We start from the raw sequence: 27,255 nt of genomic DNA on the forward strand, positions 1-27,255 counted from the left end.
TAGCTGAGTTCCCATTTATAAACTCCATTCTCTATGTACTGTTTCTCAGAAGGAGCATTCTCCTTTTAAGTTAGCAATGTGGTCTTATTTGAGAGGAGGACTGCTATTACCATCAATAAATAAACTGTACTAAACAGCTGTGGCTATTTAGTTTTTATCTTGACAATGCAGCTCTCAAGTTCTCAGAAACAGCTTAACTCTATTAATATGATTGTCCAGAATAACTTACCAATCTACTGACCAGTAGATGATTCCAGTAATTGTAAACCGATTTGTTTTCTGTTTGTATCACAAAACTTAACTCACTTCTCCCACACCCTATGAGATACTGAATACAGTTCATCACTTGATAATAGACTAAACTCTATTCAAATGAGAAATCATTTGAACCAGTGAAGAAATTCCCTTAAGTAAGGAATCCTCTTCATTCAGGAACGTGCAACATTTTTCCCAGCTGAGTGAGATGAATAACTGTTCTGCTCTGGTTTCTCTACACTCAGAGCCCTCAGAGCTCTGTGACACATATAACTGCAAGAGGTGTTTTATAGAGAGGGAACTATTTCAGGGTTTAGATGCTAGAAGCAATTATAAATTCGCGATTTGCTAGTACAGCAAAGTTTATCCTTGTCATTTTATTAATCTAAGTGAGCTCACCTACATTAAGTATATTGATTAATCAACCAAAAAAAACTTTTAAGCTTCATTTTTTTCCCCCTACTTATGGTTACTTTATGTACAAGAATCCCTTGCATTCCATTGGAATGAACCAATATTTATATAGTTACGCAGTCCATATATGAGAGAAAAAAAACAAAGCAAAACAAACCCTCAGGTATTACATCAAACAGAGCTCAATGCCTTAGATCAGAATTGCAAATGTATAACTTGCAGGTAAATGAAATGAGTAATAGTGTCAAATAACCATGTTAGATCCATAAATATGATAAATTTATGTCCCTAAATAGCCTGAAAACACATCTGAGGTAAAGAAATACAGCGTGCCCTTTTCAGAGATATTTCTGATTCAACAAAACTAGTTGCAGCTTTTTTTGCTTTTTTTAATAGCTGTGAAGGTGTAAATTTTTCATGATTTTAGCAGAATTATAGCATAAGAACAGCAACATTTGTATCAACTCCAATGGCTAAACCTCTCAGGATCAATAGGACAACAAACTAGGAATAAAGCTCACAAAAAACCAAAAAGTGAAACAAATCAATATAAATCCCATTGGGCTGAACAAATCTCTCAACAGCCTTAATAAAATGTGTATTGTTGGACTCACCCAGCTGTTAGAGGGTAGAAGTTAAACATACTGATTTCTCCGAGTATAAAAATACATTTTTCATCACTGTCTCATGATTAATGTAATCTGGGACCGATATAATGTTTCTGTCTTGAAAATTCAAGCAAAAAGTTAAGTAAAAAAATGTGCTTTGTGGATTATCTTTAGAATTCTCCAATCCAGGAGTGACTCATCTTTAAAATAAAGAGTGAAAAAGAGCCAGAACCCTCGTTAATTAATTTGTCAAAGAACAGAACATTGCCAAACTACCATGAAAACATAGATAGAGTTATTTGGAATAAATCAATTATTTCACAGATGACACTGTAATAAATATTAATTTTTAAAATATAGATTATATATTGACTTGAGAACAGCATTTTTTTTAGGGGAACAGAAAAATACTCATTTGTTTTTCACAGTGCCTTAAGAAATGCTTAAGATAAAAATATTTACCTGGTAGGGATTGAGATGTGACAAGATTCATGACCTATGTGGTTTATATAGATGAACTCCAGCTTTATCTCAAGCTTCCATGCTGGCACCACAACACCTCTGCTCTGTGATCACTTCCCCTTAAGATACAGCTGAGCAGACTTAAGTATCCTAAAATCACAGATCCCAGTTGTACTTTCTAAAAGGCACTTCCAAGTAGCAGCCTAATGCAAACAGGTGATTTCAGTGGAGAATCTTTGGGGAAAAATAATCCCACAATAAACTAGTTCTGCCAGGACACAGAGCCTGGACTTGTCATACAACTACATCTACAAGACTGGGGGCTGGGGAAACCCAACTAGGAAGCTGTCAGCATATGTGGCCATGCCCAGGAGCAGGAGACTCAGGGAGCAAAATACCCAACAAGCCAGAAAACAGAACAGAAACCACAGGAAAAATGATAGCTTGACTATACCAAAAGTTCCCCACGTTACTCACTTTCCCAGATATATCCCTATTTTAAACAGGTGCAACTGGGAAAAAAGAAAGAAACTAAACAATGTGCTTATTTTCATCCTTGTAACAAGGAGTTAAACCACCACGTTTTCCTGTTCTTTGTTGATTATTAACAGCCCAAATCAAAGACTGTATATAAATGAAAACCACTAAAATATCTGACCACAGGATAAAATTACAGTTAACTAATGCAACAGTACCCACACAAATTATCTCCAATTGGTAAATACAATTGAATTCAAAGTGCTGCCAAATTAATGTTATAAACTGAAGACAAACAAGAAATAAAGAATAAATAAAAGTACATATAACAGAGTGACACACTGGGTTGGTGAGAAAAAAATCGTATATATGGCATGGGGCAAAATGCCAATTAATGTCCCAAGTGAAATGAATATTTATTTTTAACATTGAGACTGAATTATATGTATAGATGGAAAATGGTTAGGAAAGGCCAAGCGCTGCCACAAGGGCATAGTGAGGAAAATGAGTGCAGGTCAATAAAGAACTGGAGCACTGAGAATTAGGTTTGCATCCTAAGAAAGGCTGTACATCTAAATTCATAAAGCACCTCACTTGGATGAAAGCACAGAAGAGACAACAGGCAGGTGTGAGAAAGAGCACAATTCCTGCAATAATGATTGGAAAGAACAGAAAGAGAAGAGTGAGCCAACTGGCTTCTGACAGCCTGATCTGAAGTAATGTCCAGAAGCTTTTTGCAAGAGAAAACAGCCCTAGGAGATTTCGGTGAGAAGATAACGGATTTAGTAGGTATGCTGTACACCCATTGTGTAATGTTGATAATGCAATAAACAGCTATTGGGTGAACAGAACTAGCAAAACAGTTCCAGTTCTCTGCTCCGAAAAAGAGATGTGGCACTGCAGTATGTTATCTGGGTAAAGGATCAGATTCAACGTCTAATGATCTATGCCTTGGTTGTCAATAGAGTGTTTAATTAGTTGTTCTGTGTCTTTTGAACTGTTCTAATCAGAGCTGACATGCATTGCTGAGATACCCCAGCAATAGCCCAGCCTTCTAAATTCCCACTGTTCTCACTGTATCTGCTGGGACTTGCCAGCCTCTTACACAAATAACTCGTGTAATTATTTGGTTTTTCTCCATTCAGTGAATTTGGGGAAGGGGCTGATTTTCATTAAATTTCTATATGCTTCTTCAATACTCCAGATATCAGATTAATATTAACAGCTCATTCTGTATGAAAATATCTATTTTACTGAAATGATTAGGTTTTGAAATACCTGCAGAAAGACAGTTTTCAAATGTCTCATGAGTAAACATCCTAAAGGCCAGACTGGCAAAAACTTCCACAGAATTGATGTTCCAAGCAGGCAATAATATACCTTCTCCAGCAGGCCAGAGTCAAGGCACCATTACTGATTTGCAGTCACCTCGAGTTCCCTGCTGATACATGTAGGATTTAATGGTCTTCTTTGCATGGAATTCAAAGAATCACAGAATGACTCGGGTTGGAAGGGACCTCAAGGATCATGAAGTTCCAACCCCCCTGCCTGGCAGGGCCACCAAACATACACCTTTACTGGATTACCTTGCCCAGGGCCCCATCCAGCCTGGCCTTGAACACCTCCAAGGATGGGGCATCCACAACCTCCCTTGTATTTCATTTATTGTTTGACTAAAATCATACCAGTCAGTGAAATAAAACATCACTTGCATCTTCTAAAAGACTGGATGTGCTATGCTAAGCTATACACCTTCTGCATTTCTTTACAGCCAGACCTATGCAGGAATTCCCAGGTGTTCCCAGCTTTCCCTATTCCTTTCATTGCTCCCATCAGCCCACATTGGTCAGTCTGCATAGCTGAGAAGCCTAATAATTTCTTTGGTAATGTGAAGTGGGAGCTGACCCTTTCTTCCTGCTAGATATGAGTGTTTAAAGACACATACACTTGTTAGAAAAATATTGCCTTTAAGTGATAGTTTTTTATGTGGAAACAATATATTAAATAGATGAAATGCCAGAGATGACTCATCATAAATACAAAGAACATTTGTTGTGTTTTACTGAAACAATAATTCCTGTCTCTGTGTTTTAATTTCCAGGTGTTTTTGATGTCATGTCTTAAAGGGGACCGTAGCCTCTCTTTCCCTTTAGAATAGAGTAGTGTAATTTATTTAACTGAATTCATTCTAGCAAGAAGAGAACAAGATTGGATTGGAATGCTGTTCAATTCTCTATTAAAGGGAGCATTTGAAATAATTTGCTACTGATGAAGTTCTTTTTAACAGACTCCAAACAAATAAGCGCATAAAGCTAACTCAGTCATAAACTAAACAGTGAACGGCATATTGTGTACATCAGACAGAAACAAAGAACATTCATCCTGTCTAATATCAGAATGTTATGTCCCTTGGATTCTTCATACTACGGTTCATAAATTCCTTTTGGTCTTGATTAAAAAATAAGGATAATCAGGAGATCATTCTAAGTGAGAAGACTCACAAAGGGATATTCCAGCGCCATCTAGTGGATCTTTTTTATGTATGATGAACACATTTTCTCTCCTGAGCAACAATTTTCATTTTAGTATTGCAACTAGAAAATGGTTATTGCTTCTGACAGATGCGTTCTTCCTATCTCATCATTTGTACATTACGATGTTGGAGACATCGGCTTTAAAATTATTCTATTGACTCCAAGTATGTATACCACTTCTGTGCCAAAATCACACAAACACCACACATAGCAGGAATTTTCCAAACTACATTACATACAAGGAGCAGACATCCCACCGTGAGGGTATCAATAACCCACTCAGGCTAAAAGACACCTTTTGGAAAGGGGCGCAGCTTCGGTTTGAGGATTTCAAAAGGGGAGCTGCATCAGACCTATTCTGCTGACTAATTTGTACTATAATCTTTGTATAATTCATAGTTCACTTGTGTCGGCTGTTGCTTCTAGAGCTTGGTTTTTTTTGTAAGTTTTTGCTTGTGAGATTAGAAAGCCCTTTAATATCAAGTATATTCCCCTTGTGCTAGTACTCCTGTGCTGCAATCAAGTTACGTTTCAGACTCTTTGATAAGCTTAACAAATTGCATTCTTCCTTTCTTTCCGAGTAAGGCTTTTTTCCAGTGCTCAAATAATCTCTGCAGCTTTCTTCCTGCACCCATTTCTTACACTGTTAGAAACACTGACACCCAGTTTGCAAGCAATATCCCAGTACCCGTTTCATCAATGCTTATATAAACGTAAAATTGCCTTCCCACTCCTACACGCTGCTTTCCTGAATAGATTTCCACATTCCCATTAATCGTTTTTACCTCAGACACCACATCTCAAGTTTGTGTTGACTCAGTTGTTCAGGCTGATTTATAAGCACTTTCCAAAGTTGCTGCTTTCCGAACTCTTTATCTCCTCAATACTTATAACCTGGATTTCTGTCAGATGAGCAGCTCTGCATGGGACTATATTACCATGTTAACGCAGGTTCTGCTTGCCGAGCTCTCCATGCTATTCTGTGTGACCACCTTTTCCAATCCTGATGTCAGTCTCAGCATCATCTGCATATTGTGTCAGCAGTAATGTTATATTTAGTTCCAGGTTACACAAAAAGCCATAATGTTACCTTGGCTTGAGCACTCTTCTTTGGAAGATAATTGCAAACAGCCGCACTGGATGATTATTCATCTCTGTAATTATTTCTCAAAACCATCAGTTTCAGATTTCAGTCACTGATTACAGACTGTATGTGCTACGGTGCTGCTTATTTCAGAGAAATTGTATTTCAGAACTCAAACGACACCGAAGTAGCAGATTTACACTAGAGATCTTAAGGATTTACTGCATCATTGCATACCATGGGATGCACGTGGAATCAAGAAGACCTTCACTGCCTTTACAAATAGCCCTACCAGTGCTAACAGGGTTCTCATACAAGCCAGGTGCTTTTCATTCACACAAGCCCACAGCTGAGTAGTTCAGAAGCAGTGTCGGTGGCTGTCGCTGTCCTGGGGGAATAGTTGCTATCTCACAATTTCTTTAACCAGAAATACTTTGCCTAAAAGAATACTGAGTGCAGGAAGCGAGCTTCCCAAAACAACACAGCCTTGTTTCTTATTCATGACTGTACATTTATAACCAGATACATAAGGTGCATCTCAGTGCTTCCCAGATACCAGTAAGATTCTCAGCTAAATTCACAAGAAGGAGACCAAAATATAAACGAATTGTATTCCTTTTCTTTTTCCTCCAGTCTCTTAATCCTTTTTTTTTTCTCCTTTTTTTTTTTTTTTTAAACTTCTTCACAAGGATTTTTTCATACTGAAATGCCTTAATTTGCCCATTTACTTTAGAGATCTTTGCTTTACCTATTCACAGGAGTTTTTCTGTGCAGCTCACAGCTCCTGCTAACTGCTTTTTCAAAGTCACCCAGCAGAGAGCATCAGCTTCAAGTTCAGAAGGACACAGCAGATTCTGAAAACCTGTACAGTCACCAAAAAGGCTCCAATTTCCCTCCATCATAAAGGCAGCACTCCTGTGAGGCCCAGAGGCTTTAAAGCAGAACCTTGGATGCCAGCCCCCATGCATACAGCAGCCAAGGTGCTCTACTAGAACAGGGCCAGGTTTAGATCAATAGGCATAGATGTAACCTTCATGCAAAAATTATTGCCTGTAAAGTGAGAGCGCTAATATTTATTTCTTTATGGCACCTGGAAGTGAACTGTTGCCTTGTGGCACATATCATCACAGGGGAGCTAAAAATCTCATTTCAGGCAAAAGCAAGAAAAAACTGCACTGAGAGGAGGGAGGAAGAGAAAGAGATGCTCCTGCAGGTGCTCAGAGCAGAACTGAGGGCATCTCTATGACGCTTGAACATGAAGTGAAATAGAGGAATGTTTTGCAGGAGCTGTGTAGGAGGGAAGCAGGTGATGGGAGCAGACATCGAGCCCTAGGCATAGGAGTAGCCACTCCTATTATATATAGTAGGAGGATGGGCACCGCATCACAATTGACAAACATCACAGCTGAAGTTAGTGGCTCTTTGGCCATTGGATTGTCTGGGGTAGCATAAAGAGTGCTCTGAAAACAGGTGAAGAGCTGTGTTAATTTGCCTCTCTTGAGGATACCAGCTGTAAGGAAAATCATTACTTCAAAAATACCTGCAGACTATTGCTGGGAGATATTTATGATTACCAGCTGTCATCCATTTCTGTTTCACGCTCAGAGATGTAAACCATACCCCTGGCTCTGGCTGCAGCTATGCCAGAAGCAGAGAAAAGAACCACTCATCCAATCAGTGGGTACTCTTGTACGTTTTATCAAACAAAATAGCAGAAATACTAAAAAAGAAGAAAAAGAAAAGACTGCAGTGAGAAGGATCCTCCTTAAGTTTCCAGGGAAACTACCTTAACCAATGGGTTAATGCAAACCCATTGAACACAGTTGTCTCCAAATATATCTACAATGCAATTGTGTAAACCAAGTGATTCATCCTCGTGCTTCTCAGAAAATACTCAAGCAAATATAAGAAAACAGACATATTTGAAAATGATGTTACCCTGAGAATGATTTATTCCTGTTGAACTGAATGAACATAAACTGAGCTTTTTCAAACCCTTTGAGAATTCAGGTAACATAAATGGTAACTTTCTACTTGGATAGAAGATACTGGTGTGGGCCACATTCATATGCCACATCATCTACTGATGCAGGTTTGTATCCTAAACAATCATAGCAACATGTAACAGCCATTTGTGAACACATAACTCATGTCCATGTGCAAATATTGCTATTTACTTGCTATAATAAAGAGCTCTGATAAATCTCCATTGAATGGCACTGTTTTGTTTTCTATCAGGCTGTGTTTCACTACTAGAAATGTGGATTTCTGGGATTTCTCTTCTTCTCACATCAAATATAGTTCCTCACTGTAATTTCTTCAAGGAAATAAGGCATCATAGTTTTATTATTCAATCTTTGTGACAGGAAATTACTCATCTATTTGAAGTCTACTAGTAAATCTCAAAAAATAAATCGATCTCTTTTCATGTTTTTAATATGATGCATCAGCATCAAGCTCTTTCCTTCCCTTGTTTGAGTAGAGCTGGCCTCTAGGTGCTGCTGTGATGCAAATAACTGGCAATGGGATGATGGACATGATGTTATAAATTGGAGCTGAAAGGCGAGTGCAAAATTACCCTCTGTATTACCTTCTGAGTTTCTCTCCGTATAAAGACATACAGGCATTTGTTTCTACAGCAGGAGGTGTTTCTACAACTGTAATCTTGCTTATTAGCTTCATAGAAAATGTCCAGCACAGACCCCAGCATGGGAACGCAGGAATCATTTTTCAGATCTATTACCATTATCAATTCTCTGAAAGTATATATTGCTTCAGTTTGAGGTGTATGAATGTTTATAGCCCACACAGAACTACAGCGTAAAAGGAATAATAGCTTCAATCATTGAATTTCAGAAGTTTTAAAATTATCTTGCAAAGTGGGATATGATAACTGTTGCAGTGATGAAATCCCAATGGAATAAAGGGTGCAGCCTAAGAAGATCTGTAAAGGACAAACCAAAGACTCTAAGCTCCCATGGCTTGTCCTGTGCACAGCTCTGCTGATAACTCCAGCTTTGGCCATTGGATGTTTCACATTAACCTTAACCAACCCAAACTGCAGTTGGACTGGTAGAGACACATCCCAGGTGACCAGCACCTCCAGGACATGGAATGTCCAGAACAGCTGAGCTATGTCCATCAGAAGACAGGACAACAGAGGGCATAGGAGGCCTTCTTGGCCATTGGAAGATGTTACCTAACACACAATTTTTCTTAATAGCCAACCTGAACCTCCCCTGGCACAACTTAAGGCTATCACGTCTTGTCCTCAGCAGTATGAACCCACACACAGACCAGCCCTGTGAGCTTTTAGTCCTCGGTTCTTCACACTTGGTATTTGGTATAACAGATCTCTGAAAAGATGTTGATATCTGACATTTTTTCCAGACATTTCTGTGCACCTCAAATACAAACCACAATTGTACACACACTGAAATCAATGCTGAAATGTTGTTTCTGCCCTCACTTATTGAAAGCAATGGAAGGAACTTCAGCTGACTGCAAAAAGAGGCGGACCTGGGCTCATGTTATGAAATATTCCAGTTAGACTTATTTAGATCTAATCATTGTGGTAATGCCTCTATATATTGCATGCTGGGCTGATTGCAGCATTCCACTCCCACATTCCTTACACATAAAATAAGTTTGTGATCATGCCGCACGCCACTCTCATTTGGGATAGTCTTTTTCAACACCACATTTAAATACCAATTTTCTCTCATCCTCATGGCTTCCAAATCAAAAGGCTTAAAATTTAAATGGTAATGCTCTATTTTTCTGAAATTATACTGAATCAAACACTGATCCAGCTGGACTATCAGGCTAAAAGGTGCCATCCTGCAGCTCACTTGGTGCCTTTACAGGAAGATAGTGCAAATTACTTACTTTTCTTCACAGCCCTCCCTGTTTTGTCTGGCCTCTCTCAAATAAGCAACGAGTACTGTTCCAAAAGCAGCAGAAGGAATGCTTCTGTTAAAACCTGATTTAATTCTAATAGTGCTACCAGTCCAAACTTCCTCTCCAGAGGAGAGGCAAAGCAGGGAAATGCACAAACCCACGGTGCAGGATAAAGGATGCCGACACTACTTTATTAAATCATTACATGGGTTGCCAAACCACGAGTAGTTAAGAACCTAAAAGATAGTGAGACAAACATAGCAACACCTTTACGTCAACCTGCACTAGACCAAAGTTAGAGGAAGTGCAGAGGAACAAAAACAGCGCTTGTGAAACAGCAACCAAACCCACATAAACAAGGCCACATACAACACGAAAGGCCTGTTATGAAGCCACACCATTATAACACTAGTTGTTCCTATTTAAGAGCAGCTAACGGCTCATATAAATTAATATTGCTGTTTGGCTCTATCATTCTTTTTTTAACGTGGAGCACTCTGCTCCAAAAATTGCAAACACTGAGAAAAGTGAGATGTAAGGGTATTTAAAAATCCAACTAACACTGAAATGTACAGAAATGTGTCAGGACACTAGAAAGTACAGAATGACTGTGTCTTCACTTTTAGTCTTTGGACTTCCAGAACTAAATAAATAAGAATTTCATCAAGATACAGAAAATATGTCAGCCAACCTGCAAGCTATGTTATTATTTAATATGACTTCCTTCATTTCATTGCAAACAGCAATTAAGAAATAATAAAAAAGTCTAGAAATGTTTCTAAAGGCGTAGCATTTCAATGATTGTGCGTGCAGATAGAGTTGTCCCAGTTATCTCATCAAGGAAATATGCTACTGTGCTACTAATAACCATTAACTTTAATTAAGACATCTTAAAATTCAGAAATATAAATTCAAAAGGCCTTTAAACTAGAGCATCTATTCCACCCCTTCATGTAATCCTTAAAGCGTGTAACAAAATTCATTATTATCAATTACTATTCATTTAGCATAGCCTTCTACAACAGTGCTGTCAAGAGCAGCTATGGCTTTTCTGTTAATCTGTGAGATCCATTTTACACGGTACTTAACTGTCCTTTCTTGAACTGATTTCCAGCTCCAAAAGTACAAATACAATAATTTCAAGGTAAATGGCTGATAAGAGAAAGAAAGAAATGTCTGTTAGGTAAAGTCACAAAAGTTACGGATGTCTTTCATTACTTCTTGCATTGTAGGTGGCTAATCAACCTTTTGAAAGTATGATTCTTTTCAGTCTAAATTTGATGTTACTGAATGTTGCAAAAAGAAAGTTAAGCAGTACTAGGACTGAACGTAGATGGGTATCTCTGCTCTCTGACATTGACAAAATGGAGGAAAACCCAGAAGCATTACAGATCAAACCTTATGGTATCTTTAGACTCACAAGGAGAAATACAAGAAAAGAAAAAAGTGGGCTTCCATTGGAAGTATAAATAAATCACAACTGCTGGCTTAAGTGGTATTAAAATACAAAGCAAGTCAAACTTAACATTTGGTGCTCTTCCTCTATTTAAGAAGTATTTATTCTTTGATTGATCCCAATGAGATTAGCATTGATAGAGGTATCAGAAGCTAGATCATAATGAAGGAACAGCAGATAATAAGAACAATAATCCATTTCTATTTCAGCAGGCAAGCATACTGGGTAGAATAGAAGAATTCTTAGTGGTATTTAAGATTTCATTCATAAGTGTCACGTCCTTAGGGAGACTCCTACAGCAGCTGTACTAGAAAAAGGTGACCTTTACATTACTGTTACCACTAGTAATAAAAACTATTTATACACTCCCCAGAACTGAGTTACATACCCCACAGTGCAGAGGTAGACAGGTAAGTTCCTGCCGAGAAAGCTCAATCTCTAAGCTAAGACATGAGAAGGGGGTGAAATTGCAATTCAAGAATTGAAACAAAAAAAAATTGCTTAAGCAGCTCTGCACAATGATTTCAAGGATTTATCCCTTTCGTGCTTTCCTTAGAGTCATATTATATGCAATGCCCTAATCACAGAAACTTCCCTCTTCCACGAGTTGCGACAGAAGGGAGCTTTCAGGAGACTGCACAAAGCCAGATTTCAATGGCAGAAAGAATCTTTGGCCAATTGTTCCCTCAAGAAATCAGAAATGAATGGATAAAACTCTGTGACAGAAAGAATTTTCCTTTCTGCTTTTGGTAATGGGAGGCAAAAGACAGATTTCCATTTACTCTGGCTGAGTGGAACAAGAAGTTTGTTTCCCAGCTCTTCTTAAGCAAAAAAAGGGGGGGGGGGGGGAAGTTCTCTCAGAAATAAGATGGGTGCATGAATGAGTTCTATAAAACTAAGGCAAATAATATTGAAGTAGTTAACCCAATTAAGGTGAAAAGTCTTCTAGAAGCTGACAGGGAAGTGCTGACAACTAGCAATGTTGCTGAGCTATGAGCTTTCCTGGCATTAGCAAATGAGCATGAAAAACCCATTTCATGCTTGTCTGCTGGATACAAATATGAAGATGCCTTGCCCTCCCAGCAACCTCTTCTCAAACACTGGAGGAGATCTGTCACATCTGACTGCCTGCAAAAAGGCAGATGAACTTTGTTAAACATCCATTTCACGTTCTGAGCAAAGCCTACAGCAGTGAGGCTCCCATCGATGCTGAATGCTCACTAGAACGATGATCTACAAGGACTTTGTGGTATGCAGCTTTGCAACTAGGAGTAGGATAGCAATGCTGCCATTCTAGGTAAAACCCAGAGACCTAAGCATCTTGTCATTCTAGTGTTAATTTGGCAAAGTCACTAAATCTTGTAAGTGATATGAAATTTTCCCCATCAGGCTGCTGTTAAAGTCCACATAGCAGCAGGGGGTTGAGGTAGGTTTTGGTTCCAGAAAGGCTTCTTAATGTAATGGATAATTCAGTTTTCTTTACCTCCCCAGAGAGGATATGCACCAAAATACTCTAGTTATAGGTAAGATCTATGAGGATGAAGTAACAATAATAATTTATTAAACCAAATAAACTAATTTAGAAGTTTGAGTGACCTGCTCCTTCAGCAAACTTCTTAAGTGGGAAGCATAGAATGAAGTGAGGATTTAGTTTAATTCTATTATAGGCAATAGGTAAATAGTTATAGGTAAATTATTATAGGTAGTAGAGTTAAATCAGAAGCAGGTTATGTATATTAGATACTAATTTTTTTGCGGGGGGGAGCAGCTTTGTGGGGTCCAATGAATCAGCCTGAGTTTGTCTGTAAATGATTACAGATAACACATCTGAAAATACCATATACTGTAGCATCGTGGATCTGAGCACTTAAGCTGTCACCAAATCCAGTTTCTACCAAGATGATCTGGGATAACTTAGATGTAGATTTTTTTGTATGTATGCTTCATTTAGCCATTTCTTCTAAAAGACTGGTTGGTGTTTTTGCTTGCTGAACCCTACTGATGAGTAATTAACAGACACATTGACACCCCATCAGTATTCTTTAACTGTGTAAAGAGAAGATAACTCAAATTTTAACATGAATCATTTAACACTTTGCTGGAGTAACTTGGGCCTGAAGTGAGAAAACATCAGCTACATAACAACCTACTTTCTTAATTTTCTGCTAAGGTTATGGGGCACAGGTATTGAGGGTCTACTTGCTTCTACAGTCTGTACCTAAAGTAATTAACCTGTCTAGGCTAACCAAGCAAGAAAGAAAAGAAAATCCATTTTTTAACCTAGCACCCCTTAGAATTACTTAAACCTCTGTCTACACGTTAGATAAGAGTCAGTGGAAGGGATTATAAAAAAGGGAGTCTCCCCTTCTTGTACACCCTTTTCTTAGGAGGTGCCATAGTAATCCAATAAAGGGTTTTGCATTAACGTGCTGAGATGTGAGTTACTCATTGGCATCTACATATAGGAATAAAGATTTCTAGGAAGGTCTGGTCAGAAATGTTAGCCTGATAGTATGACAGTACAGTTCTCTGTGAAAAGATGTTGTAAACCTAAACACTAAAAACTAAATTGACTGCAATTAATACAAGTTAATTATGATGATCCGTGGCAATTGGATGTGGTGCCAATCTGGCCAAGGAACTGTTCTCTCTTGGAGAGCATTCCTGTCATCTTCTCAAAGAAGAGTCAGGTAATGCATCCACTGGGAAAATTACATATGAGATAACTGTCAGATGAACAAATAACAAGACAGAGCATACAATTACATTTTTAACCCTTTTTCATACATGTCTCTGATTTTTCTCAAGTAGCAGCTTAAACTTTGCAAACATACATGCTAGCTGAGCTCTCAACACATTTTTTGTGTGCTGATGTAATCATCTGTCAAATACAACTGGAAAAGTTTGCTTAAGACTGAAATATTTAAGGCAGGGAACAGGGTCCAAGTGGGGTGGTTTTGCTTTTAAAAGTTTAGAACAGGATCCTAAAAAATGGGACTTAGCATCACGCAGAAGGCTGTAGCAAAGCCCAACTCAGTGTTGCACAGAGATGGGGCACCCAGCCAATGGTGGGAACCCTACTAAAAGGCTTTATACCCTGCTAAAAGGCTTCATACTTGTTCACTGTTTGCATCCCACTTCCCTGTACTTTTTAGCTTTAAATTACTGACAAACGACAGTAACACCCTATTTGAAACTTTGCATTAAACAGGCGGAGTCTCACAGCAACTGGTCTAAACTGGTTCCTGACATCTTAGCATTCCTGACACAACAATAGCTCAGTTGGCACCACGCAGTGAAGCTACAGATGCTGCACGGCGGTGGGAGGGTGAGTGTCCTCTCAGAAGGTGGGACCAGAGCTTCTTCCCACTGGCCACTCCAAAGGGCTCCTACAATTTCTGCCATCAGACACGGTGGACTCCAAGAACTCACCTGAGCCTTGCCAAGGTAAATGGGATGCACTGGAGCCAAGAGTATCTGAGGGACTCAAATCACGGTGGGCATGGGGTATTTTGTGAGTGATGGAGTAGAGGAAGTGGAAGAAGGACATGCATGAATCTGCAGTGAGTCCTACAGGGATGAACTCTTGGCTCCTAACTGCAAATTACCAACTCCAGGGGACTGTGGTGGGAGAAGATGCAGGACTTATTGTAAGACCAGACCCTGATAGTAGAGTTTTCAATGTATGAGCTGTTAACATCCACAGCATAGTAAGCACACACCTTTTACTTTTCTTCTTTTGCCCATATTATATTCTGCACACTTTGTTAATATGCAGTGCATAGAAAGCAAGTTATAAAGTCAAACTGTATATGTGTTCCCTCACTGACTAAAGGTACCTCAGTAATTCCTCATCTTTCCTTTAAAGCTAAGTTACTACTAGTAAGACTAAATGTAAAATACATGCCCTACTTTAACGTGAAGGTACATGGCTGGTTCCATGTATTCTGATGGTTGAGTATCAGCTAGCAATTAAGTGATCAAGTACTGATAAGAGTACAAGGCTGATAGTCTTGAAAACTCGTTTTGATCTTTGCTATTGGCATGATTTGGAAATGCAGATTTTGTGCCTCTGTTCTTCTAAAACACAGTCACTGATTAGCACTTCTACAAGTAGTTTTTCTATTAAAGCCTAGAAGAAACTTGATGCTGTCAAAAAATGTTGTAGCAAATCCCTTACAAAATCCATTCACTTGCACACACATTACAGTTCTACAGGGAAAAAAAAGCTTCTGTTTGTCAAGGCCAGGGGAGAATCTTTAAGAGATGCTGAGAGGACATCTCCTATTCTCAATAATTCCATGGCAAATGAGGAATCAAAGGTATTTTTGTGAAATATGTTTATTCTTTTGGTTCCAGTTCATTAAATGCCTGAAGTTCTCCTGTGGCCACTATTACTTCTATTAATGGCTCAAGAAAATTCCTAGGTGAATTCTGGATTTATAATTAATTAAGCTTGAATTGTGCTGTTTTGTTTTTTGTTTTTTTTGCCTTAGATGCTTGCAGTATGGATCACTGCTCTTTTTCTTCTTGATGCAGCCAAAGGTAAGACACACAGCTGATAAAGTTCATGAACAGCAAAAAATTGTGTGCAGCTTACACCAGAATATCTACATTTTAGAAAACAAACATGCTTTGGAATTGATATCATAGATTTCTTCATTAGCAGTAATGAATTCTGTCATGCCTTTGACACATTTAACCTATCGTTCTAAATCTTTAAAGGGTTTTGCAACAAAAAGAAAGGGAACTAGAAAGGTATTTATATATAATAATAGATTCTAAAATTCTCCCTGAGCTGTTCCCTACCCATGCCAAATACCCATTTATGGCAAGTACAGCGCAGTGGTAATGCCAACCAAGGCACATACACTGCACAGCACTACGCATAGAACACAGAAATAATCCTGGTCTCAAACATCTCCTTACCAATAGGAAAGGATAAAGGCAGAGGGACAAAAAGAAGAAACAATAAAGCACAATCCAGGAGTTCCCCAACATCAGAGGAAAAGAACTTTTGAAATGGACAGAATCTCTAGTGAAGTCCTAAATTACAGCTCTACGATCCAGTTTCTTCCTCTGAAAGTATTTCCAATACATAGTGCCCTACCCTGCACTTTGTACCAAGTTAAAAACAGCTGCGATCCAATGCATTCTGGTTCTGTCACCCTCTCACAGTAACAATAGTTTCGCTTTGTCATCATTGTCTTTTTAATAACCATAAAAATGGCTTGCAGTTGTGCTATCATGGTGGATGAGGATGGCATTTAATGGCAACACCCATATGTGATATTTACATTATTACTTTACTAAAGCCACCACAGAAATTGGGAAACTCTCGCCATACAGGAACAGATGACACTTCCCTGGGCTGTTCTGTGCTCTAGGCTTGCACTTAGATTCACAGAATCAAAGAACAGAATCACTGAGTCATTAAAGTTGAAAAAGACCTTTAAGATCATCACGTCCAACCTTCCACCTACCACCAATATTGCCCACTACATCCCATCCCTCAGTGCCACGTGTACCCTTTACTTGAAAGCCTCCAGGGGTTCTGACTCCATCACCTCCCTGGGCAGCCTGTTCCATTGCATTATCACTCTTCCAGAGAAAACATTTTTCCTAATATCCAACCTGAACCTCCTCTGGCAAAACATGAGGTCATTTCCTCTCATCCTACTGACATCATCACTTCCACTGAACCCTTATGATGATGAAATTCAAGGGAGGTGCTTTACAGAAGCGGTAGAGCAACCAGTAGTGTATGTTTTGATGTTTTGAGCTTTTTTTAAAACAGAAATCTCTGTCTTTAATTCTGGCACAGGAAAAAACAATTGACATAAACCCCAGACCATTAGCACAAAGTGAAGGACTACTCTGAGTTGGCAGCATAAGCTGGTTTGTTCTCACTGTTCTTTATGTTCCCCAGGAAGGGAAGTGTGCTATGACAGGCTCGGGTGCTTTACTGACAATCCCCCTTGGTCTGGGATCCCAGGCAGAGAGCTGACAGGTGTGCCCAGCTCTCCAACAGCTGTGAACACTATTTTCCACCTTTACACTAGGGACAACATCAGGAACTACCAAGTAAGAAACTCTTTCTTCTCTCCTACACCTTTACTTACAGGTCTGTTCAGATTTGAGAACTAAGTCTGAACTATTGGGTTACTTTGCCTTGTATTGGTGTGCACTGGCATAGAACATTCACGTTGTTGATGTTTTGTTTGTTTTGACACAGAAAATTTCTGCTTCAAATCCCTCAACTATCAAAACTTCAAACTTTCGAGCATACAGGAAAACTCGCTTCATTATACACGGTCACCTTGCTGGAACAGACCTGCCCTGGATAGCAAGCATGTGCAAAGTACGGTGCCATCATACTTGTACTCGAAAGTGCAAAGATCCACATACACTCCCAATTAACTGCCTGATGATTCCCATCTAAAACTTACTTCTCTGCTTTTTCTGTTAATTCTGGGAATACATGAATGGAAAGCTTAGAAACAAGTTCAGCTTCACAATACTGCCCTCCTGTTCCTACCTATGAGCATAGTGCACTTTAACCTCTTGTGAAATGCCCTTTTGCTGCATTCACCTCCATGGTGAAAACTGTAATTGATTGTTTTTCAATTCCTTGACAATAATAACAGGGAAAAAGTCACTTTCTCACCTCAGTAAAAATTCAAAATAAACATTTCAGATTGAATGAGGCATTTGATCTACCAAAGCCAAAATGCTCTGTTCAGCAGATTGATTTGGTTTTCTTTAGGTGTACTTCAAAAATGAAATTGCTTCAGAAAGCCATCAGAAAGTTCCCTTGCCTGAGGTGTCTAAATAGAATAGTTTGTTTAAAACGGATTTGGAAGCAGAGCAGTTCAAGCATGTGAACTCAAACTTGTGAATCCCATTACATGATCCAAATGTATACATTTTCAAGACTAGAGCTTGGACAATAAAAAGAAACCATTCTATCCTCTTTTTCTAACTGAGGAACTAAGATAAGCTGATCCCCTATAACCAGTGACAGCAACTGAGATGGAAAACAACTGAAACTACTGTGCATCAAACCTGCAGCATTCAAATCTGCCTCCATTCTGCCTCCTTGTGTTGGTTCTGTAGCAGTCACAGGAAAAAGGTGCATCTTTACCAGTCGCACAAACACAGCAAGTGCATGAGGCATCATTTTGCTGTACAACTTGATGAATAAGAACGAGATTTGAGTTTCTAAGGCATTATTAGAAAAACACACTGCTAAATAGAATCCCCTAAGAGCAGTATAATTTTGTTTCCTTTCAAAAGAAAGCCAAGTCCTGAGGATAAACCTATACTTAACTGTGCCTATCCTCAGTAGGAGTTAGAACTGATGATCCTTATGGGTCCTTCTGAACTCAAGATAGTCTATGATTCAATTTATCCTCACTACTTACCAGTGGGGTCCAGCCCCACTGACAAGAGCAATCACTGCTCTCCAGCCCTGCAGGCTGGAGCCTACTGGTGCTTCACAAGCTTCTGTAAAGCCAGTACTAGGAAGGGAGAAGGAATGTAAGGCAAGAGCTGAAAGAGCCTTGTGGCAGGAGCGGTATGCCAGTTCTGCTAGGATGAGATGCAAAAATCAGAACTCACAGAACAAAAGGGAGATCTCTCTATATAGTAAAACTAATTATTAATTTTGTGTAACCTGGAAGTATTTCATGATTGTTTTCTTCTGTTTCTATCCCTGCCAGTTCATGCTTCATGTTGAAGATGTGAACTGCATTCTGACTGACTGGAGAGGTGGTTCCAGTGGTTTGTACACTGACGCAGTCAACAATGTTCGCATTGTGGGGGCTGAGCTGGTCTATCTTGTGAACTTGCTTGAGGTACAAGTGGAACATGAATGTCAGTGGATCAGTGTCATCTTTAGATTTGATGCAACACAGTCAGAAAGTACAGAACTCTGTACCACTGAGCTGAAAAGAGGTCTCTAATATCCTGCACAAAGTGTAATGCTCCTCAGGATCTGGGTTCTGGAAAACTGGGATAGCACAAAGGCCACTGTACTCACCCAGAGGGCATGGCATAGAAAAAGGCACTGAAAACCATAGAACAATGTAGTCACTGAACAGACAGGTTCAGGATGAGGGGCATTCACTGGATAGGAAGAGCTGGAGGAGTCACTCACCTTTTGAATTGGCGTAACGCTTCTTATGGGAGCTACGTTCAGGACAAGGGGGAATGGCTTTAAACTAAAAGAGCGGAGATTTAGGCTAGGTGTTAGGAAGACATTCTTTACTCAGAGGGTGATGAGGCACTGGCAGTGCTGCCCAGAAAAGCTGTGGATGCCCCATCGCTGGAGGCGTTTAAGGTCAGTTTGGGTGAGGCCCTGGGAAGCTGATCTCGAGGGGAGTAACCCTGCCTATGGCAGGGGGTTGAAACTAGGTTGGTTATAAGGTCCTTTTCCACGCCAGTCATTCTGTCATTCAACAAATTCCCTTTCCCTAATGTCTATCTAAACAGCCCAATCCTAGTGGAGGTTACTGTCTCCAGAGGGGTAGGAATGAGTTGGGAACTATCTCACTTCCGCACCTTGGTACAAATCCACAAATACAAAGCCTTTGGCTTGTATCTCCCATTAGCACCCTTGTTTTTTTTCTTTTCCTTACGTCTTCACAGAAAGAATACGGATACTCTCCTGCCAATGTTCATTTCATTGGCCATAGTCTTGGAGCACATGCTGCAGGGGAAGCAGGGAGACGAAAACCTGGCATTGGAAGAATAACAGGTACTGAAGCTGTCAAAGATGTATATTTTAATGCAACTTAAAAAAGAACCAAAGGGTAACTGCTACCTAAAAAATACATTACAGACACTGTGCTGCTTTCCTGTAACTGTACAGACAGCATGGCACCACTCAAAGAAAGCTATTGCACATCCTATCCCATGCCACTTATTTCATGTCACAGACCTGAGAAAGGCTGAACTGCAACAGGAAGGTTAATCTCTCCCCACTGGAGCTAAATATATGTTACTTTGCACAGGTCCCCAGAGCACACTGCGTATAGTCTTTAGCAATACCAAAGAGCAGGAAGATACTCTACCACACGTGAAATAACAGACTTGTAAAATATTAGAAACTCTTTATCATATTTGGATTTAAAAGCCCAAACCAGCATAATATTTCAGTAAGACTTAAAATCTGAAATGAAACATTAAACCTCCTGCATTCACAATATGTCGCTATGCACTGTATGTATTCACTATGTCATTACTGCAAATAACAATCGCTTTTTGACCAAATAGAAGTTCTCAAACAAATATGCAAGCTGAGAGTAACATATCAAAATTAGTGACATATTTTAGTAATGTGCAAAGAAAACCACACCAGACAACCAAACAAACCAACAACCACTACATCTCTTCTTTTGACATTAGTCCCCAACCATCCATCCAATTTTTACTGCACTGCACTGCTTCTAGACACCATTCTATTAAAACCTGGCTTGTTATTTTTATGGCTGTCACACATACGCATCAGCACGAAATAGATTTTTACCTGAGGAGTTAAGGTAGAAACGTGATGACACATTTAGTAAATAAGTTAATATTTACATTATTATTCCCATATCCTTTCATTTAGGTTTGGATCCAGCTGGACCTCTTTTCCAGTACACTCCCCCAATGGTTAGGCTGGATCCTTCAGATGCAAAATTTGTTGATGTAATTCACACTCATGCTGGTCATCTCTTCTTTGACTTTGGTAAGTTTTTACATGGTGATCAGTCTGCATTGATTCTGGATGTCCCATCCTGGAGGTGCTCAAGGCCATGTTGGATGGGGCCCTGGGCAGCTGATCTGATGGGAGGCTACCAGTCCCTTCCAACCTAAGCCATTCCATGATTCTATGATTTTACATATTTCAGCTCCCGGGATTCTTCAGACTTGTGGTCACCTGGATTTTTACCCAAATGGTGGGAAGAAAATGCCAGGATGCAGAGAGCTTCGTGTACCTGCAGCTGTTCGGAACATCAATGACCTTATGAGAAGTATGTATGTTGTAAAGAAGTAAAGCCTCATTGCAACAGCAGCTTGAAATGCAAGTTTGCAGGCTGAGCTAAGCCAAAGCCTTTTGAATGCATCTATTACCTAAATATCTTAGATTTGGATAACCCAAAAGTGATTGTTTTCATCCCCATATTATTGCCATCATTAGCAGCTTTAGTGTCTTCAAAAGGTACGGAGCAAACTTGAAAAATAGAGGATGATCAGATGACTACTGAACTGATTGATGCTCTGCAAAGGAAGCTAAGCAGTTAATGAGAGTTATTCTGGGATAAAGCAAAATAGATGCCCCAAATCCTGTCCTCTAACCCTAGCCTATAGAGATAAGAATACCTGTTATACACAGCTATGTTTTGAAATCTTGACCACTAGTAGGTAGCTGGCTCTCAAAAATGCTTGGTATCAACTGGTTTGAAAAGTTAGGAACCAAGATGGAAAGATGCTGTGCGCAAAATTATTTGAAGCCAAAACACCTTCAAAAGTGACAACATAAAAACATCTCAATTTTCAGCAAAAATTAAGTATTTTGCTAGGCTTCTTGCCATTTTTTGCGGTAAAAAACAAACCCAGCTCCACTGAACACAAGCAGATGGAGTGCGTTGTTCATGCAGCTCCTAAAAGTAGAGACAGTGTTAACTCCTGCCTCTCATATAAACCTTGCTTTGTGTATATCTCTTCTGTTTGATAATATTTACATGTATGCAGTGCTTTTACATAAAAAAGTGCTTTAGAAATGCTATTTAGTAAGTTCTTTCTACAGCTTTTGATGCAGGAAGAAGTATTATGTTCCCTTTGTATAGATGTTGAGTGAATTTGGCACTAGCATGAGGTAAGCTTACCACAAGGGCTGTGATTTTTAAATTTTAAGCACAGACTCTTTTGAATTACTTTGAAAGAAAGAACTATAAAGAAAACAGATTCTGGAAACTCAGGAAACCTTGATGACCCAGGTTGTTTTTGAGAAACAGCCGATGAAAGTATGTTTCTGTTTGTTTTTTCTTTCCCTTTGTGTAAAGAAAAAAGGGTTGACCAGTTGATACCTCGTCAACATCAACCAGGATGTCCTTAAGAAGCATAAATATTGAAGAGCAACTATAAGTGAAATGTTGATTTCACCACAAGCCGTGCCTCCTTGCAATTACTTCAGCACCTCCCTGGCATCACCCTAAAACTGGGCAAAGTTCCCCAACGCTGCAGCAGAGCGGAGCCTATTTTTATAGCTTAACATCAGTATATTGCGCTTCGATAGAAGAGAGGCTTCAGAGCTAATAAAGACAGTGCTTATAACAAGGAATACAAATTGCACTTTCTTCTGCTCTGCATTAACAGCTCACAAATTTCGCTCTGAGGGCAAAATGCACTTATTTCAAATAATTCTGACAAAATCGAGGACACACTGCCAAGCATCTTGCTTTTCTGAGCATTTCACAGAATCACCAATGTCAAATGACCGCAGATTTTTCAGAGCTTAAAAACACTGAAAGCCGCTGAAGTTAAAATAATTACTATAATTATCTTTAATTCTAGAAGTGAGTGGAAACTGTGGTTTTACAAATTACCACGTTGTGATAATGGTAAGCAAATGAAAGCTACTTCATAGCAACTACTATATGTTTTGCAAATGCTGCAACTATGAATTATTCCAGTCTTCAAAATATGAAAGGGAAATTCTGCTAAATCCTCCTTTGTTCTCATGTAAAGTTCAGGCAGTCAAGTGTGTGCATTGCAGGACTGGGGGCTGCGAGAGGGCTGCCAGGCGCATCTCTACCTCCATGGGCTTCCACATGGCACACACATGGGCAACACCTTGCTCTTCTCTATCAGAAATAGAGATGTAGACACAAGAGTGCTTTGTGCCATAAAGACCCACGTATGTTGTTCTGGCATGGATTTTATGGTTGATGCATACCTTTAATCGTTTCTGCATGGGTTTTTTTCTCAGCATATAGATCTCTTGGATGTGGACATAAAAGAAGTCTCCGGTATTATGCTGAAAGTATTATCACTCCAAATGGATTTGTTGGCTACCAGTGTGAAACATACCGAGCTTTTATATCAGTGAGTATTGGGGACATGTTTATGAAAGAGGTAAGGTTACAGCCCTACTCTTCTATCCCTATTAATTTCTGAGACAGCTTCTGGACTCCATGTGATAGAATAAAGGGTAGCTCTGCAGACTGTCCTCATCCTCATAGCCAAAAAAAATGGGCTAAATATAAAAGCAGCAAACCCCAGACCAGATCCAGAAGAAAATGAAGACAGCAAATGTCCACACTCTAAGCAGTTACGAAAAGAAATGAAGATCTGAGAAGGTTAGCAAGGGCTGGATTCAGCTGTGTAGATTTACAGCGAGGGGCATGGGCTTGCTGAAGGCAGCCCACTTAAACCAGTGCCACACAAACCTGCTGAAACCCATCATCAAGAGGATAGGTTTTTATCAATGTCTAAACATCTGTAAACAACAGTAAACACCCACAGCATTTACAGCAGAGGAGACAAATATTTATACAGCACAGCAGTGCCACACACACAAAACAGCCCCAAATGATGCACAATGCCATTAGTTACCACCAGATGTCCCCAAACAGAGAACTCCCAGAGCCAGTTCCTCCAGTCCTATTGTTCAGCATGACACCATACAATATGGATATATGGGACACCTCTTTGCTCATTCCTGACTGTGCTCCCCTCAGCTCCCTGTGCATGCTCAGTCCCTTGCTGGCAGGGCAGCATGAGAAGCAGAAACATCCATGGCTCTGTATAAGCACTGCTCAGAAGCAACAACAGCATCAGTGTTATCAACATTATTCCCACCCTAAATCCAAAATGCAGAACCACACCAGGTACTAGGAAGAAAATTAACTCTATTCCAGATGAAACCAGAACATGCTGAGAAGTTCCCATTCCTTGTAGTGATTTTGCCACATCACTTGAAAGTCTGATGTAATTCAGGACTTGAATAACAGCCAGAACCCCGTGCAATTTAGCAATGAGAGGGAAATGATTTTGTCAACTGAAAAATAGACAGCAAATGATGCTCATTTAGACATCTATTCATCTAATGCCCAAATAGCCAAGGATCCACACACCCCACTTCTCACTGAACCTCTAAGTAACTGAATAACACAATGATGTTTTTTCTCCAGGGAGCCTGCTTCCCATGCCCGAAGGGAGGATGCCCACTGATGGGTCATTATGCTGATGTGTTTTCTCACAAAACTGAAAAGGACCAGCAAAGGGTTTATTTAAACACAGGACCCCACTCTCCATTTGCTCGTAAGTGCTGGAGTTTGGGTGATGAATCAGGAGTGGCAATGAAGACTGCAGTAAGAAACACTTTACTCAGTGGAGTAAGAGATGCTCAGTATAACACCTAGAGTTTTACATACTTTAGGTATATGGAATATCAGCTCTGTTTGGATAAGGGTGAGATAATTATGGAATTGATGCTGATCTGTGGTTTAGAAACCCTGCCAAATTTTGTTAACTGAATAGCAGATACAAAAGCTCTGTAAAAGTGGAGGTGGGAGGAATGTTATGCTTAAAATGCAAAATTTCAAAGCAAAAAATTCGTATTTCTCTCATTGACAAAAGCTTGTAAATGAGACAATTTCGGGGTATTTTTGCAAAACTCATCAAGTCATAATGATGAGGGGTAATAAGGAAGTGCAATTTTAATTGTGATCAATTCCAAAGAACTGAGAAATAAGGAAGTTTGTAAAGAGGATGGATCACATCCCGGATGATGACGTCCAAGAGTCATCACATGCGATAAGGTCTCTGAGGACGTCATTCACTAGGCACTTGAAAACATAAGCAAAACTAGGTACAAAAAAAATCTTAGGTTGCATCTTGAGAAAAGCAAGAGGAAAAATGAATATGAGTGCAGAGAAAGTAGGCCTTTCTGAAATCTGAATGAATACATTGATGTCAACATCTACACTGCTGGGTTTATAGAAACCATGGCCCAAAGTGGGTGAAGAGATTCTCCTTTACTAGCGCACACTAAAGCTAGTACAAGAACTTTCCAAATGTGCACTATCGTATATGGGTCTGTGCTTCTGCCTTGGGAAGACACGGACATTACAGGATCTTCTAACTGAGGTTAATATGATTTAAGAAAATATATAATTCTTCCTATTTCAGAGCTAAAGTGCTATCCATGAGACCCCCATCCAAATTCTTCAAAGCACAAGAAATTACAAATTGAACACTGAGACTGCATGGAGTGTAGCTCAAAGCAAATTAAATACTTAGCATGGCCAGGAAGCCAGCAAAGGTTAGAACTGTAGTTTACATCAGTGTCAAGGAAATTAACATCACCAGAGTCACACAGAACTAACATTTGCTTTAATAATGACAGAGGTATTTTGCCTGCTTCCCTCTCCTCACCCTGAAAAACACTGAAACATACAAGGGAAAGAAGTCTCCTTACAACCACCATCTATTTCCCTTTGTTTTCAAAGGCTGGCGAAAAGAGATACGTGTCAGAGTCTCTGCAACAGAAATCATGAAGGGAAATATAGATGTAGCCTTGACTGGAACTAATGGGATCAGGAGAAAATACACAATTGACAAGTAAGTGCAACATGACTGGTGAAAAACTCGTTATTATACGGAGTTTATAATATCTCTTTTTGGGTCTCATCTTGTTCTTTGTGATCTGTGACCTACACTGGGAATAAAAGAAGCTGATAAGTGGTTGGAGGTCCCAGTGCTACAGACTGTGATCAAAATGTGCTTGCTGCTCTCTCTCTCCCTGTGTTTTCTTTTCTTTCTAGACAAAGGTTAGCACAGCAAGGAGGGTGAGAGCAAAGAGTTCTGTGGCCTGAGGGGAGGCTACCGCTGGTCTCAGACTTGACTTCACAAACCAAAGATGGCAAAGCTGAATGACGTACAATCATGTGATCATTGCATCTTAGCATCCAGAAAGGCACAGGAATTTAGACAACTGACTCATTTGCATTCTTCATTTTTGTGCTTTTCTTTTGGCAGGGGAACTTTCAAGCCAGGCAACACATACTTGAACTATATTGATACAGACATTTCTGGGAACATTTCAAAAGTTGAGTTTCGCTGGAATAAGCATCTAGGTCACGTACACCAAGGCTGCATGGGAGCTAAAGAAGTCATAATAATATCTGGGGGAGATGGAAATGTGTGAGTGTACAGCCTAATCGTGTTTTGTTCTGTAGCTCTGGGGGGAAAAAAAAAAGAAAAAAGGAAAAAAAAAAAAAAAAAGTCTTATTGTGCTGACAACCATCTCCTCACATTTTTCTCCCATTGCCAGGTCTGCATTCTGTGGCCATGGATTTGTGCAGCCAAGCACATGGCAGACCCTGATGCTTTGCTAGGGCTGGGGAGGAACACCACGGCTCTGGCTATGGAAAACCACATTACTTCAGCTCAACTATTGGTGGAGCTCCTCCAGCACAGATGGAAAATTTACACTGCTGAACTTGTGTACCAAGTTACACAGTACACCCTGAGAAACCCAAGTGTCACAGATTGCCACCTGTCAAGGACAGCTGAATGCACAGCAAAACATTTGATGGCTGCCATTTTCAGTTACCAGCTCTACTGAGCTCTGCTGAACACTGGAAGAGCTGGGGCTCTTTCTCTGTACCTGGAATAGGTACCTTCTTAAGGTACTACTAATAATGTACTATTGAGGATATTAAATTTTCTGGCAGCCTTCAAAGTAACAGTTTTCTTTTTACCAATGAAGCTGAATTATCCAGCTGTACTTCGCCCTTCAAAAGGGCAAAGACCTTTAAGACCTCCCAGGGTTTTAGAAAAATTATCTTGAAAAAATATTTGGGATCACAGTTATTCTCCCTATGTAAGGAACATACCATATCCTTTTCTGAGATACAAAACTTCCCCAGGTATGAATTCTGATGATGCGGATGCTGAAGTTAAGACTATTTAACGAAATCAGGCTACAAAGGCTATTTTTGTTTCAATGTAAGCTTCCCACAAAATTCCTTTTGGATTTTGTTGCCCACTTTGATATAAGAAATACAGCTA

General features: G+C 39.6%; 1 protein-coding gene across 1 annotated transcript; it reads left to right on the forward strand.

Moving 5' to 3' along the window:
* Positions 1-13,788: 13,788 nt before the first annotated feature.
* On the forward strand, positions 13,789-26,705 carry LOC107316186 (pancreatic triacylglycerol lipase-like). Its single transcript, XM_015867422.3, has 14 exons — positions 13,789-13,880; positions 14,448-14,637; positions 15,687-15,735; positions 17,120-17,274; positions 17,426-17,551; positions 18,912-19,046; positions 19,840-19,948; positions 20,804-20,923; positions 21,087-21,209; positions 23,168-23,283; positions 24,372-24,501; positions 25,692-25,803; positions 26,221-26,385; positions 26,516-26,705. The coding sequence occupies exons 1-14, from the start codon at positions 13,789-13,791 to the stop codon at positions 26,577-26,579; spliced, it is 1,686 nt and encodes a 561-aa protein (XP_015722908.2). The 3' UTR covers positions 26,580-26,705.
* The last annotated feature ends 550 nt before the right edge of the window (positions 26,706-27,255 follow it).

Source organism: Coturnix japonica, chromosome 8 (genome assembly GCF_054131305.1).
Source record: "Coturnix japonica strain WE chromosome 8, WE-NBRP24, whole genome shotgun sequence".
Classification (NCBI taxonomy): domain Eukaryota; kingdom Metazoa; phylum Chordata; class Aves; order Galliformes; family Phasianidae; genus Coturnix; species Coturnix japonica.

What these genes read in the sequence shown, in the direction of transcription:
- LOC107316186 (XM_015867422.3), top strand. Translation starts at nt 13,789, where the DNA reads ATGATCCGTGGCAATTGGATGTGGTGCCAATCTGGCCAAGGAACTGTT. An exon ending in TCTTCTTGATGCAGCCAAAG is followed by an intron (nt 15,736 to 17,119) that starts GTAAGACACACA and finishes TATGTTCCCCAG; the next exon opens with GAAGGGAAGTGTGCTATGAC. An exon ending in ATCTTGTGAACTTGCTTGAG is followed by an intron (nt 19,047 to 19,839) that starts GTACAAGTGGAA and finishes ACGTCTTCACAG; the next exon opens with AAAGAATACGGATACTCTCC.